General features: G+C 41.2%; 1 protein-coding gene across 4 annotated transcripts in view; it reads right to left on the bottom strand.

Annotated features, from left to right (window-relative positions):
* Positions 1-4,465: 4,465 nt before the first annotated feature.
* PAFAH1B2 (platelet activating factor acetylhydrolase 1b catalytic subunit 2) overlaps positions 4,466-16,842 on the bottom strand; it is a 31,906-nt gene continuing 19,529 nt past the window's right edge. For 2 of the 4 annotated variants that reach the window (XM_070426110.1, XM_070426109.1), the window contains exons 3-6: positions 14,198-14,287; positions 13,066-13,182; positions 11,608-11,730; positions 4,466-7,838 (exon numbers count right to left, since the gene is read on the bottom strand). In XM_070426110.1, the coding sequence (XP_070282211.1) occupies positions 7,560-7,838; positions 11,608-11,730; positions 13,066-13,182; positions 14,198-14,287 (609 nt within the window). In that variant the 3' untranslated portion in view covers positions 4,466-7,559. The other 2 variants (XM_070426113.1, XM_070426111.1) reach the window with 2 other exon arrangements.

Genomic DNA, 16,842 nt, shown 5'->3' with positions numbered 1-16,842 from the left:
ATTTATTTTAGTTTATTGGCTGCCTCCTGCATGCCCCTCCTTGGGGATGGAGCCCGCAACCCAGGCATATGCCTTGACATGGAATCAAACCGTGATCTCTCTGTTCCTGGGTCGATGCTCACCCACTGAGCCACATCAGCCAGGCAAATCACACTTCCTGAGCCTTCAGGAGCCATGTCTCATCTCCACTGTCCTAAATGCCACAGAGCAGAGCTGGACTTGGTGGCATTCATCATCCTGAACTACTGTCCAGAGTAGGAGATGAGTCAAGAGAGAGCAGTTTTGACTAAATGGGCACGACTTTCTGCCAGAGGTATTCAGCCACTTTCCATTTCCCCATCCAGACCAGGAAATAGATGCAGGCCCTGCACCTGCACCCTGTGGCCATGTCATGGAACCAACATCAGAGCTTTCCAGAAAATGAGGCTGGTCATCAGGTTGCTGAAAACAAGCAGATAAATAATTGATCAACTCAATCTGTGTCTCCAAAGATCACTGGTAACAGTGAGCCTGCCATCCTCCTGTTTCAAGCAAGGGTGGGTCTCTAGCTAAGAATCAGGTGCAGCTGAGAGCCTTTTAGGTACTACTCCTCTCTGGTTGTATCTGAAGATCATGTGCAGCCCTAGCAGCTTGGCTCAGTGGATAGAACGGCGGCCCCTGAATGAAGGGTCTAGAGCTTGATTCTGGTCAAAGGGCATATACCTCAGTTGCAGGCTTGATCCAGGCCCTGGTCAGGGAAAGGTGCAGGAGGCAACCAATCCATGTCTCTCTCACATTGATGTGGCTCTCCTCCCTTCCACTCCCTCTAAAAATCAATGGAAAAATAGCCTCAGGTGAGGGTTAACAAAAATAAACAAATAAATAAATAAATAAAGATCATGTGCAGCTGCCTAGTTTATTCAAAGTTGTTCTCCATAATAAAGAGAATCCCCTCTTCACGCTCAGATACAAGCCACATCCCGTAGCTTCCCGTGTGTTTCACTGGGCCTCAGCCTTCCCCGCGGTTATTTTCTCATTCACAATACCTTTGTTCCTCTGAACCAGCTGAGCTTTTTCTTCTAGCTTCACTTTTCCTATAAAACTATCTTTATTAATTCGGTCTAGTGATACTTGAAGAATTCCAGAAAATGTCTCAAAAATTTTTGTAATAGGTCTGTACTGCACCTTTTTTGTTATTCTCAAGTGAATTTTGTTTGCCCTTATTTATCACTAGCAAAAATGTTGATTGTTTCTCACAAGCAGAAGCATGGTACCATTGAAAAGGCAGAAACTGTAGTCAAAATTTGTATTCCAGTTTCATTTCTGACAGTTACTGGCTAGAAGAGCATGAACAAAAAAATCCCCTAGTAATTCATTTATTCAGTGCCTAGTTTGTACTAATTACTAAGCTAGGTGCTGGGAACACAAAGATGCTTAAAACACATTCTGTTCCTTTAAAAAAATGTTTTTATTATTTCAGAGAGAGGAAGGGAGAGGGAGAGACAGAAACATCAATAACGAGAGAGAATCATTGATCGGCTGCCTCCCCTCCCGAACTCCCCAGATTGGGGATTGATCCCAAAACCCAGGCATGTGCCCTGACCAGGAATCAAACCTTAACCTCCTAGTTCATGGGTCGACGCTCAACCACTAAGCCACAACGGTGGGCCATTCTCTGTTCTTACGGAATTCATTATCTAGCAATATAAATAGATAAGCATATAATACAGAGTGGTAAGTTCCATGAGAAAAGATTTACACAAGGCCCGGCCGGTTGAGTGTTGACCCATGAACCAAGAGGTCCCTGGATTGATTCCCGGTCAGGGCATGTGCCCAGGATGTGGGCTCAATCCCCAATAGGGGTATGTAGGAAGCAGCCCATCGACATTTCTACCTCTCTATCCCCTCTCCCTCTCTCTCTAAAATCAATAAAAGCATAGTAAAAAAAAAAAAAGAAAGAAAAAAAGATTTACACAAGCTATTATGGGAACTCAGGGATGAGACCTACTAGTACAGATCAGGGCTGGAAAGAGAAATCAGAAAACACTCCAGGAGGTGTCCCTGAGGGATTCTTAAAAGATGAGTAGGAGGAGCATATTCCAGACAGGGGGGGAATCTCTGGGGCAAAGGCATATTCAAAGTTCAATACTATTGGCAAGGAAGTTCCAAGTAAGGGGTGGGAAGATATGAACTGAAGGGCCAGGTCATGGAGAGGACATTATATTTAATATCTTGGGCTATCAGTGGTTATCAATGAGCATGCTGCAATATACTGAGTCATGAATTCTTTATAGGTATGCTGTTGAAGCTTGATCAGTGTGTAAAATATATTTCTATTTAGTCTTTTTGGATACATACAGGGTAGCACAAAAGTAGGTTTACAATGAGTTCAAGCAAGTTTACTCTTGTACTTTTATTGATCACTAGTGCCCCGGTGCACGAATTCGTGCACATTGAGAGGAAATTAATTAGGTGGCGGCCGGCTGGCTGGGCGGGACTGGGCAAGACAGGCTGGACACGCCCTGGGACCAGCTTCATGTGGTTCCTCCCCAGCCAGCTGCACCTGGGGCGGCGCTGGGGCTCGAAGAGCGTTTGCAGAGTGAGCGGGGTCCCTCTGGCAGGTGGGGATTGGGCTGAAACCAGCTCTCCGACATCCCCCGAGGGGTCCTGGATTTCGAGAAGGCAGTTTTCAGGTGACGTACCCTGGAATTGGGCTCCCTCCTTTCTGGTTCCTGGGTGTGTCACCAGAGAACTACAGCTGCCAGGTCCGGCAGCTCAGTAGCTCCTGTATTGAGCATCTGCCCCTTGGTGGTCACTGCATATCATAGCTACCAGTCAGATGGTCACTTAGCCTTTTATATAGATTGTATTATTTTCCACAGGAACACCTATAAATCTACTTTTGCCCCACCCTGTATTTTGATGTGCTGAGTTAAACTAAAATAAACCAGCTAGTAAGCAAAATGCAAGAGGTATAACATAACACCAAGCCAAAAAAAGGACGATGGCCCTGGCCAGTATGGCTCAGTTGGTGGAGGGTCATCCTGTCCTGTGCACTGAAAGGTCACTGCTTCGGCCTGTTAAGGGACTGTAAGGGAGGCAAGTGATCAATGTTTCTCTTTCTTATTAATGTTTCTCCCTCTCCCTTCCTAAGGAAAACAAATTAAAAATATTAAAAAACAAGACTGTTTAGCGAAACATTTAAGGTCTTTGCTTTGTGACTATGAAAAAATATGTAGCTGAGTTAAGATTTCACCCATCAGCCCAGGAAGTGTGGCTAAATAGCATGAGCAACACCAAAAGGTTGCTGGTCCAATTCCCCGTCAGGACACATACCTGGATTGCAGGTTCGATCCCCAGTAGGGGTGTGTGCAGAAGGCAACATATCGATGTTTCTCTATCACATCGATGTTTTTCTCTCTCTCTCTCCAAGCATGTCCTTGGGTGAGGATTAAAAAAACAAAATGTTACCCATCACGGCTGGGGAAAAGTAGATGGACTCTCCTGCTGGTTTTGTCAGTTTTTCCCAAGTAGATGTGGCAAGGGCTTTCCCTCCTACCACACTGCCGCGCCACGGAAGAGGTTCACAGGGGAGAGTGTGGGCACAGTCAACAAAGCCCAGGACGCAGGCTGCGTTCCCACTGCTCACAAAGGCAAGGTCTCTGGGGTGGGAGGAACTTGGTGTGATTAGATATGGGGGGAGGGCAAACAGAAAAACAAAAACACCTCAGTTTAATGTGTCCAAAATGTGTCCTCTCCTAGGAGTAGGCCATTGTGACCAATAGCATTGCTGCACTTGAGTGATAAAGGTGAATGTTACAAAAACCACAGACATATTCAGCCGCTAAGAACATGATATGACATAGCAATTTGCTGTCCTTACTGCTGGGGTGGGTGTGGTTAGTCATCGGGACAGGCCTGATGGTCAGTTGAGCAACTGAACCTTGTTCTAGTCATAACGCTCTAAAGAGGCTGCATGTGGGGCCGGCGTTTCGGTTTGGGGAGGCGAGGGAAGTAGATGAGAACTGTGTCCATGTTCAAGTTTCCTGTCCTGGGCTCCATAGTCACATTATGTAATATTCCAGTGTAAAACAGAAAACTGGTGATTATTAGTGTGAGAAATGGAGAAACAGTAGAAGCTGAGACATTTAAATGTGAATAAATTCTAAAGACTGAAATGAGAAAAAGAGTCAAAAGACCAATTAATCATTTAAAAGTTAATTCTGTTTTTAACTGCCAGATATTCTTAACAAATCTGAAACACTTTCTTTAACAATTTTCCCATATATCTACTTAGGATTCCTTGTATCTGTTCATCCCACACTATCAGCCTTCCCCCCAAAGGAGATTAATCCGAGGGTCAGCTTGGTGCATTCACGCAGAAAAGAAGCAGATCTAAGTATCCAATTGGCTTGTGAGATGATAGGGAAAACCCCATCCCTTCTTTTCTCCATTCACACGATAAAGGAAGCAGAAAGACAGCAAGTTTAAGTGAAATGTTTACATTTATATTGAAATATGCACTACAACAGAATGAGTTCACTGGTCAATGAAACTTTGCCAAAGCAGAATCACAGACTTGCCGGGGAGGTCCAGTCCGCTAGCAGCAGTGATCCCCAAGCAGGAACACCAACAAGAAGCTGGGAGGTCCCACTCCAAAAAGCCTCCTTTCAAGAGACCCCAACTCACTTCTCCCACATGCACCCACACAGACGTAGGACGTGGACATGCCCACGATTTCAATGTTTTCAGTTTCTTCACTGCAATAAATATAAACTGGCAATGCTCATACACCACAGCACAAACAATATTTCAGGCTTTAGCGGACAACTGTAAACAGCGACTAGGCTGAAAAAATAAAGAAATTTGGAATTTAACAATGAGACAGAATTCGTAACAGCAGGGCATAAGCTACTCCAGATGTTTTGTGTGGGTTCAGGTTTTTGACAAAAGATATAGTCCAAAAAGGCCCATGACAGTCTAGAATATTATGGCAGCAAAACAACAGGTCCCAGATCATCCCTGGCAGTACATCTTTCACCAGCCACATTCAAGATGCGACCGCAGAAATCGTTATAGTGTCATCACCAGCTGCTACTTAATGTAGCAGGAATGGGTGGACAAAGGACTTAAAATTTGCTGACAGAGGAATAGAATAATACCTCTGCAAAGTTGGCCCCTTAATCATAATGACAACTAGGACATTTCACCTGGACGGTGCATTAAATTTATATAGACGAGGGAGGGAGGGAAGGGAGGAAGAAGGAGAGGGCGAGGGAAAAGGAGAGGGAGAGGGACAGAGAGAGAGAGATATCCAAAGAATAAACATTAAGTTCTGTCACTGTAGCAAACCTGGATGTTGATGAAAGAAAAATACAGGGTATCCCCACCAAAATATATATAAACTTTAACAGCTGATAGCTCAATTTTGAAAATGAAATGTATTTTAATAAACACTGCCTTTATAATTATTCATTTTTGGTGACACCTAGATGAACACTTTTTGCCTAAGGCAGTGCTGGCAAGAAATGAAAGCGGACTCAATATCTGCACAGTAGCAATGGGGCAGACTTTTATTTACGAGGCTAGTGTTTCAAATACTACTGTTCGAACAGATCCGGTAAGTAGAAAATGCAGTGCTATCTCAGGTCTGTACACATGAGCACAAGAGCTGGAGGCCAGCACACACAGGGACTGAATCCTCTGCTGCTGGAGCACCCTCAGACTCCCACCCTCTGACAATCAAAAGACCTGGAAAGGAAACTGTCTTTTCACACACAAAATTGTGGCTTAATTAGTTATTCTCCCTAGAACTTTACCCAAGCTAAGAAAAAAAAAATCTGTCTTGAAAAATTCAAGAACCTGGGATACTAAAAATAAAAAGAAAATTTTAAAATAGTAAACAAGTTTAGTAAACACCATGTGTATTTTCTTTTGTTAATGAAGACATGATACATTCAGAAAAGTATGTATTTTTTTCTTAAAAAGACAAAAAACAATAAAATTCCTAGCAAGAGGCTTGACAAGAAAAGAACACATCAGCCCCAGCTCTATCCCTCAACTAGGACAGGCTCGGCACCAATCAGCACCCCTCCTCCACCCCCCACAGCACTGCTATCTGCCTGGCAAGCAGACATGAAACATACGTCTTACTTACTAAACCAGAATGTTAAGCAAAATCACTGCAGAGCACATCTGGATGGGCTACTTCAATATCTACCTGGTCCAGTTTAAAATATGTTTGTAGATCCAGTTTGTATACATTTCATAGGTCTACTGAACAAAAACCATCCATTGTCCCATTGTTTTAAAATGGCAGTTCTTGTACCTCAAACCATCTAATAAAGAGCTCTCTTGAAAGAAATTCTCAGAAGATTCATTAAGAAAAAAATCCTGAAAGTTAAACAAGCCTAAGATGGGGGAGGGGGGGATCAAGTAGGATGTTCATTCTGAAGAATAGTTCCACTTGTTTCCGCATGAGAAAAGGCCAAACTTTTCTGGATTCATATAATTTAAAAACTAAGACAATACAAAAATAAAATATACACCTTAAGATACTACAAAACTTGAAATAATGTCAGGGCTTATGGAATGAAAAATAGAAGAGGTCTGATCTGATCCTTCCCCTCTCCCCCACACACACACCCAAGGGGGGGCGAAAAAAAAGGAAAGAAAGAAACTGTAGCAGGTTCTAAGGGAAAAGCAAACGGAACAAACCACTCCGAATCTGGATAGCACTACACAGACTCTAGCACAGAACACCACACAAGAATGAGCCACACATCAGAATATCATGAGAGTAACTGGCTGGGGACTTACACACCCAGCAACAGAGCTCCTAGGTAAGAAATGTGTTAAACGTGGTAATATCAACAAGGACCCTCCAAGAAAGGAGCAAAGGCTGCATGCATGGGTCTATTACAGACATGATATTCAGCAGCATAAAAATAATACCCACCACAGAGTTCCCCAATTGGGGCAAAACCTATTCTTCACTGCTAAGCCTGGGAAAGATAAAACAGTGGAACAAACCCACTTGTAACTATAGCATCTCCCATATTTGAATGACAAGTATGTCCAATCTGATGTTATATGTTAAAACATTGAGAATACACGAATAAAGGAAAATAGAAACAAAAGGCTAAATTATGAACCTTAAAAACTAGAAAAAACCATGTTGTAAAGCCAAGTAGGTGTGATTCTGATCATTATTATATATGACATAATCCATAGAAAGAAAGGCCAAGAAAAGAATCTTCACTTTGTTCAGTACTTAGGCTTGATGTCATTCTAGGTAAAACAGTGATAATTCAATAAATGTGTCACACATACAACTAAAAAGTCCCCTTCTGGTTTCAAATGAATTTAAACAACCATCTTCCTTAACTAATTTTTCTCCTGTGTCAAACAAACCTATGTACAGGACCAGTTTCAATCCCTCCTCCCTTTCAAACACTAGATATGAACATCCAGGAACATTCTACAACGCAAAGTGCCTTAGGAAAGAGAAGGATTCCGTAGTACCAGTGACATAACTGATCTCAGGAAGCGGGGATGCAATGAACACTGATGGGAGCCAGTCAGGCAATGGTGGTTTGCTTCTCCTCAGGTGTTTCCTCCAACAATTGCATGATCAGTTCATGGAGGGGTTTGCAGATCTTTGCGTAGCCCCCTCCTGTGAGATGCAGAAAATCAAACATGTCGTGGCAGGAGATGGCACCGTCCGAGTGCACGAAGCCCCCATCTGTATCCAGAAGCTGAACATTGGCAAGCTTTGGCAGGGAAACCTTGAGGAGCTGGTTCACCTTGGCATTTTTTTGCCTCAAAGGGTTGGGCTTCTCACCTCGAGGTAACAAACCCTGGGGCAGAGCAGAGAAGAACAGGATGAGAAGAGGCACTGCTCTTCTTATTTGGCACTTGCTACACCATTGATTTCTGAAACACTGGACAAGCTTTGGTTTGAATAAAAGTTCTCTGACCAACCCTTCTCAGTCTCTCCAGGAGTTCCTCTTCTTCTGCCTGTCCCTGAATCATTGATATTCTTATTCTCCTTGGCTCACTGTTCTTCCCAGTCTAAAAACTTTGGTCCAGATCTCTCCCTAGAGCTTCAGAACTACATACTGAACATCAGCTACAGAAGCAAACTTGAATGCTCCTGCGGCACTCCCAACTTAACACGCCCAACTTCCCCCAAACTACGCTCCTTCTACATTCGTTATATCAACTGGTCATTCCAACACCCCCAAGTCTCTCACCCCTCATACCTTATCTATTTATCATTAGATTACTAGGCTTTTGTATCCTAAACATTTTCCTAATCCATTCTTTTTTCTCTATTCTGATTATATACACTGCTATGGCTAGTTGTTCACACCTCCATTAATGTAAAATCTCCTGACTGGTCTTTCTATGTCCAATGTTGTCTTTCCTTCACATCATTCTCAACAGTCACTAGAATGATCTAGCTCAAATACACATCTATTTGTTAATGCCACTTGGAACCTACACGACTGCACATGAGAAACAGGTGGAACAAATGCTGTCTTGATGAATCAGAGACACAAAATATCTGGTAGGTTAAAACAGAGATGTGTCCTAAATTTGTTTTTAACTTATATGTTAATGATCTAAAATATGATTTTCAGATAAAGCAGGTATCTGTCCTTCTATAATAAATAAAAGCCTGGTCTTATATGATAAGAGGAAGGTTTTATCATCTCAAACTAGAAATGGCCTTTAAAAAACTATCAAATCTACTATAAAATTATTGTCAGACATCCCCAACCTTTCAGTTGGTTAATAGCTAATGATGACATCTATTTCTACTACAAAGTACAGTAAGAGGTCTTATTTCACACAAAAGAGATTTTTTGTGGGTATTCTATTAAAAGATAATTTTTATTATGCCCAGAGTAAGTACTTGTTCATGCCTGTTTTATATTTTTTTTCAGCAAAATTTTGCGGCCTTGATTACCAATTTATTGTGTGATTGTATAGTTAGTTCCAAAAGAGAATCATGACTCTGCTACCCTCGTTCATCTTCTTCTATCCTTGTTAAGCGCCTCAAAATGTCACAGATGAGCCCTGGCCGTTGTGGCTCAGTTGGTTGGGCATCGTCCCATTCACAGAAAGGTTGCTGGTTTGATTCCCGGTCAGGCTCAATCCCCAGTAGGGCGTGCAGGAGGCAGACCAATGTTTCACTCTCATGTTGATGCTTCTCTCTCTCCCGCCGCCTTCCTTTTTCCTCTTAAAAAAAAAAGTCACAGATGAGGTCATCCTAAACCAGTGATGGTGAACCTATGACACGCGTGTCAGAGGTGACACGCGAACTCATTTTTTTGGTTGATTTTTCTTTGTTAAACGGCATTTAAATATATAAAATAAATATCAAAAATATAAATCTTTGTTTTACTATGGTTGCAAATATCAAAAATTTTTTATATGTGACACGGCCCCAGAGTTAAGTTAGGGTTTTTCAAAATGCTAACACGCCGAGCTCAAATGATTCGCCATCTCTGTGTTAAAACAAATATAGCTCGTTGCTCTCTGGCACACTGGGTTCCTGGCTCCCCTGTGCCCACGTGGCTTATGGCCATCTGGGACTCCACACATGGACTAGAGGACTTTAATTAGCTTAAAGACTGAACTATACCTGGCTACAACCTGGAACAGAAGCTCTGGACACTGACCCGATTTTCACTCTCTTGGAACCCTCGCTTTCCAGGACTAGCTTAAGGGCATGGGATTTTGAAATCTGAGAGAAAGAAGCTTCACTGGCAACTGCTTTGGGCCCCCTTCCCTGCTGTAGGGAGTCAATCTATCCCTCCATAAATGTTACTTCCACTTACAAAACCAAAAAAACCCACAAAAAATATTATGCTCCTAATCTCTTTACCATATAATAATGATTTTAATTGTTGCCTTTTCCAATTGCATATATACTTTTAAGTAGTTCTAAAGAAAAGATAGTTTATTCAAATTTTTCACTTAAATACATCTCAAATTGTTTTTATGCAGTTCTCATAATTGTCATATGATTAATGCTATTATATAAATGGCCTGTGCAATCATTCCCCCATGGGATTGACTGGTTAGGTTATTGCCAATGTTTTAGTGTTGTAGATAGAACCACTGTACATCAAATTTAAGTCTGATTGAACTAAAGAATATGTATGGAGGATTTATTCAACAACTTCATGCAATAAATATGTCCTAAGCAAGTACTATGTACTAGGCACTGTACTTCAGAACTCATTACTACAATATAATCCTTTCTGGAACAGAGCAAGATATAAATAAGTAAATTAAATGACACGAAATACCACATAATAAAAATAATTTTTAAAAGACCTGGCACCTGGCCTGTGTGGCTCAGTGGTTGAGTGTCAACCTGTGAGTCAAGAGGTCATGGTTTGAGTCTCGGTGAGGGCACATGCCTGGGTTGCAGGCCCAACCCCCAGTGAGGGGAGGGCAGAAGGCAGCTGATCAATGATCCTCTCTCATCACTGATGTTTCTATTACTCTCTCCCTCTTCCTTCCTCTCTGAAATCAATAAAAATTTATTTTCAGAAAACAAACCTGGTTCCCCAGCATCTGTAAGATAAAAAGCAAAATCTTAACATGGCATACAAATTCCGAAATGACCTGGCTGTGGCCTCTTAACAATCCTAGTCTCACACTTTTCCACTGACAGCCCTGAAATTCTTCTAGCACCCTCGCTCACTCACCCAACAAACACATACATGAAGTCTTTGATCATTTTCTTTTGTCCTCTGTAATGCCTTCTCTTTTTTCCGATCCCCGTTTGGAGACCAATTAATTCTTTAAAACTAAACTCAGACATCAACTTTATGTCTAAAACACAGCATTCTCTCCTTACTCCCATTAGTATACAGTGTGATAAATCTCTCTTTATACCACTGTCCACCCGCCAGGCTGTGAGCTCCTTGAGAAGTACTATGTCTTTTCAGTTTGGTGTGTGCAGGACATAGGACAGTACTTTGCACATAGTAGTTCTCACATGTTAAAGCATACTTTTTTAGTTGGGCTAAGGACATCTACAGGTACACTTATCTATGAAACAGATGGTTGTTTGTCTCTGAGACCATGAAGACTCACTGCTTTAACTCTAAAAGGGTAGCACTTTCTGTTAAGTTTAAGACTATGAAGTACCCATTTTCTTAGTGATGGAATCTCAGACGTGTCAGGGAATTCAGAGATCCAATGACTATACCACCTTTAACATATTAACAGGGACACAGAACACAGCACATCTAAACTAGTCCAAACTCAGGGCTAATAAAAAGAGACTCAGGACTAGGACAAGTCTCATATATAATTTAAAAAATTATTAGAAGACAGTTAAACAATTTTTAAAAAACAAGGCTACCTGAGACAACAAAGAGGGTTTCCACTTCTAAACAAGGATGAGCAGATAAAAGATGACCCCAAAGCTGGTATGGGAATGATGAGACCGGTAAGACAATGGAAGATATCAGAAAAGCATTTCTCAGTAGTATCATAACCTGCTTCCACCTAAAGATCCTTACATTCATGAACCTCACATTTCTAAGATTCCTCACCTGAGCTAACTGCATCAAGGTCTCCACCCACCCAAAGACTACGTACCAATACGATGATTTTGGCCTGTGGCTGCCTTGTGTTGATAAGTTGTACGATGGCCTCGATTCCACCTGCTACTTCTTCTGCTGTATTTTCATGGTTGTTTGTTCCTACCCAGACAACAATGACCTATAATTTAGGGGGGAAGAAAAAGAGGGGTAAATACGCAGGAATAAAGGAACTTCTCAAATGGTACTGAGTAACTTCAACTGAGCAATCACCTTAAAACACTGAGTCACACCTCATATATATCAGGATAAATTCCCAGAAGGAAAATAAGAGAATTCTTTCATCATCATGGAGTTGGAAGCTAATCTCTTAAAGTCCAGAAACTCTACAGAAAAGGTAACAAATTCAATGTCTAAAAATAAAACCTGTGCATGTCAAAAAAATTTAAATAAAATGAGATCTAAAAAATCTGGGGAAAAATATGTGTTACCTGTATCACAAAGTCTCCCTGACTAGAAGTACTAAAGTACCCAAGGGAGTGTACACAGCTACATTCAAGGAAGTCACTGGGGTGGAAGCTGAAGTTTTAACAAGGTTTTCTCTTTAAAAAAAAAAAAATGTCTCTAGGTCTATGTCTATCACCTAGAGACATACATCTTACTTTTCCACACTATCACAAAAGAGAGGAACCTGGATGAGTTTTCCTATTAGAGAGGCAAAGAGTAAAATAAAACTAAAGCAGCTGATATCAGTGGCTCAGCTTTGCTTCTTTCTTTGAGGTTGAAAAGAACATGGAAGATGTGTATAATGTGATAAGGTACTGGGTACATTTATGGTGCACCTTTGCTCACATCTGCTTCAAATCTGTTCTTCAGAAGATCTCGGAGGCGTTGATTACCAATTTGCTTATATGGTGAAACAGCTCCAAATCACTTCCGGAGGTGAATCTTGGCCCTGCTCCCATGGCCCACCTCTGAGCAGCTTACCCCACATACTGCCTCAGGTTCACAGACTTGCACACCTCATTAGCCACACCTTTCTCCCTATAGCTGAAGAGTGTAACAATTACAAATACCATTCAAGCACGTACACTGATTTCTTTCCTTTTTTTGGTTAATCCTCACCCAAGGATATTTTTTTCACGGAATTTTAGACAGAGTGGAAGAGAGGAAGAGAGACACAGAGAAACACTGATGTGAGAGAGACATTAATTGGTTGCCTCCCATACGGGGATCGAGCCTGCAATCCAGGTACATGTCCTTGACAGGAATTGACCCTTCAGTCCTCAGGCCGGTGCTCCATCCACTGAGCCAAACTGGCTAGGGCTGATTTCTTAAATGTTTATTTGGAATGTTCTTAAGAAATAACAATCATTCATCTTAGTGGGGCATGAACCAAAGAACAGTGAAATAATGCTTTAAAGAAGCAACTTTTTTACTACTAGTTTCAGACAATTTGACTATCTGAAAAGACTCAAGATTAATGATATTCTTTCAAAAATAAGTTTCATTTCACCTTAGGTTTAATATTCTCCAGCTCTCCATTCTTTAGCCTCCATAAAACATGTCCTGTTGTATCTCCTCCAATTCCAAAATTCAGTGCATGGAGTGGGGAAAAAAGTTCTCGCCATATCTGAAGAGAGAAAAACTTGATTTATTTAAGCTAAAATTCGTGGGAAATAAAATCCCCCAATTGCAATGTGCTACAAGACCTGAAATAACAATCTCATTTTCTGCATTCACACACACACTGCAAGTAGTGTGCTACTCGGTGAAGGACTTGGAAGATGGTACTGTACAACTCAGCTCTCCGTGGAGCACTCAGTCTCAACTCAACCTGCTGCCCCTTAAGAGGTAGCAATACTTATAATTAAGTTGCCAATTGAATTAACTCTCCCTTCCCTTTATTCAATCATTTAAGGCAGTGGTTCTCAACCTTGGCTGCACATTAGAATCACCTGGGAATCTTTTTAAAATCCTGATTTCTGGGCCTCAGCCTCTGGAAATTCTGTCTGTTATGGGGTGGGGCCACAACATTAGTAACAAAGAAACAGAATTTCCGGAGGATGAGGCCCAGAAATCAGGATTTTAAAAAGATTCCCAGGTGATTCTAATGTGAGCCAAGGTTGAGAACCACTGAAAAGGAATAGGGTAAAATAGAAACACGAGATGAAGATATTTACAGTGCTGGAGCCAAAAAGAAATAAAGTTCTTCTCTTTTAAATTTCCCTTGGAAGAATGCCTAACCTTAATAAAATTATTTTTGGAACAGCTCACTAAGAAAATACATAAAATAAGAAAATGGTAAACCATAAGTAGTAAGAATTGAGAATCATGACTAAGACAAATATAAATGAGCAAATACAAATAAGAAAATAGTAAAACACAAATAAGAATTGAAAATCATGACTAGGACAAATACAATAAATGTAATGTGAAGCTTCTAGGAAGCCAAGGCAAAAAAAAAAGAAGTTTACTTATAAACAATGCCACCTTTTAGTTTCATTATGCCTAGCGCACGGAGCACCATTCTGCTACCTTCCACTCTGAGCTAGAGCTTTTCTAGGGTGTCAGCTCAGAATGCAAGTCCGCTATTGCTGCATGCATTTACTTCAGTAGCCCACAGCACCCCATCACTTGCACTTTACCTCGTATTGCTGCATTAACTGCACCATGGAGTCCCCCACAAACAGCACATCAGGCTCTTTGTCTTTACAGTCCAGGACAAATCTGTTGTGCTGGTTGAAGAAGGAAAAATTAGAAACTGGCATTTCTTTCCCCGTGAGACTTCTTGGCCTAGATAGAACAGTTGTCCAACCAGTTACTCTGTTGCCCAACATTCATTGTGGTCTGTCCCTAAAGCTGATTCCTCTTGATTGGCAATAAACTAGTGGAACTTTCTTCCACTCTTACTATATTGATCATTCTGGTACGCTCAAGAAACTGAATTTTACTGAAACCAAAACTTAAAAAAAAAATACATTTAACATGTTATTTTAAAAAATTTATCTTTCCTCAAGCTTTTAAAAGAAAATTTCAGATATACATGCAGAAAAGTTGAATACAATGAACATCTGTACATCTTCCAACTATAATCAATAACATTTTCCCATATTTGTTTTCTCTATATGTATTTGCTGAATCATTTGAAGGATTTTAAATATTTCAGCATGCATCTCCAAAGTGTAAAACCATTAAATGATCACATCTAAGAAAATGAACAATAATCCCATAATATCTAACATTCAGCCCATATTCAATCTTTCCAATTGTCCCGAGTTGGATTTCTATCTATCCAATCAATAAGCATATAATTTACTTGGATGCCTTTGAAAATGTCTGTTAACCCCAAACGTGAGACACTGGTAAACTAGGATTCAAGCCTTTTTCAGTCTAATCCAAGTTGATAAGCAGTGGTGATTTAGTCTGAAATGCTTCTCTTTGTTCTGAAGGCACAAGACACTTTTCAAAGGATGTATAGATTTTACCCATCAGTGCTTCAAATTTTTATATTTGTCCCTGAAACAAACTTACATGATGCTTTAGGCAACAGGTCTCTAACCCAGTTCTAGGGAAAGGTCTGAATGCTGTTTCTTTTTCTCAAACTACCTTCAATTATGCTCTCCCTAGGAATTAAGCTAGAGTTACTATTTAAGTATATCTGCTGATAATACAGTGGCAGATGATACTGTGGTGAAACTGAGATATTCACTTGCTATAGGTGAAAATACAAAGTTACTTATGGAAATAATTTGACAATTTATTAAAACAATTTCTCTTGCCCGGCTGGTGTGGCTCAGCAGTTGAGTATTGACCTGGGCACCAAGAGGTTGCTGGTTTGATTCCTGGTCAGGGCACATGCCTGGGTGGCGGGCTCGATCCCTAGTGGGGGTTGGGCAGGAAGCAGCTGATCAATGATGCTCCTCTCTCATCAATGTTTCTATTACGCTATCCCTCTTCCTTCCTGTCTCTCTAAAAATCAATTAAAAATGTATTTTAAAAAACAACTTCTCCCTTAGGGTGATAGGATTTGGGATAGCTTTTTCTTTTCTCTAACATCCATATCTTGTGTAAATAAAATTTTTAAAAAATTACTATTGTTTCAATAAGTGTTTTTACTTAAAGGGATAAGATGAGCAAGAATAAAGTTGAGCTAGTGAGCAGGTACATGTACATGTTCAGCAAAAGAAACTTTCACTTAGCAGAAACTCACTTATTTCATCAAATGGAAAAACTTACTTACAGGAGCCTGGAAGGGACCTGATGTACTTTTAACCTGGGGGAGAGGAGATGCTTGTATGTTTCCACAGGATGCAGAATCACCTGTGTGGATTCCAGACCGTCTAATCCGACCTTATGTCACACGACCCTCCATCTCCTCCTCATCCTCCTCCTCCCCGGTATCATCCATATCGTCCGACCCAGAGGACACAGCTTACTCCTCCTTGGACACCGACACCACCGTCAAGCACGGCCCTGATGGACCCTTTGATGCAGCCCTTCAACTCGCTGACACGTCGGGAAGCCCGTCGCCAGTGACGCCGCCCGCTAGCCAGACCAACAAGGCCAACCAAACCAACAACTTGAGGACAGCTGAAATCTCTTGACTGAAGAGGCCGGCAACCTCATAAGGAACGGGGCTCCTTGTGTGCTTCATCCACTATGTTTATAGCTATGCTTGTTGTCATTGCTTGCCAGTCTTCTTCCGAGTCTTAAACAGCCCAATCTGAGAGGTGGCCACTGATTTGCATGCGCTATCATTTAAAAAATAAAAAAGGGGGAATTTGCCGGGAGCTGGTCCATCCTTGCTGCTTGACACAATCGCTGCAGGAAAGAAACATCTGCACAGCATATGTTTCAATGGACCTGGCATATATAGCATACTGTTCTTAATATGTTTGCTCCCTTTAGCGCCATGTGTTTTAACCAAGGTCACCTCTCCAAGAAAGGTTGTTTCCCCAGGTGGGGATTTTTCCCTGAGGTTAGGGAGGGGATACAACCCCTTAATTAAGTGCCAGGCAGGTAGTTAAGCTACATAATCTTTACTCCCTGGAATGGAGATAAGAAACGCCCTAACCTTTGTAATAGAAATTGACAGGATTAAAATCGGCTGGTATAAATACGAATGTAACAAGACAATAAACATCAGATCCCCATCAGATCCACATCAGCTCCTCATCAGAACCTCATCAGATCCTAACCAGAACCTAGCCAGAGAACATGGCAAAAGATCCTGGACAGAACCTGGCTACAGAACTTCACTGGAGAACCTAGACAGAACATGGCAAAAGAT

The sequence above is a fragment of the Myotis yumanensis genome, unplaced genomic scaffold, assembly GCF_028538775.1.
Source record: "Myotis yumanensis isolate MYYU_CA2020_CCGP unplaced genomic scaffold, mMyoYum1.0.hap1 SCAF_10, whole genome shotgun sequence".
Classification (NCBI taxonomy): domain Eukaryota; kingdom Metazoa; phylum Chordata; class Mammalia; order Chiroptera; family Vespertilionidae; genus Myotis; species Myotis yumanensis.
Note: the sequence above shows the minus strand (reverse complement) of the source record. Positions and strands in the feature narration are given on the sequence as shown.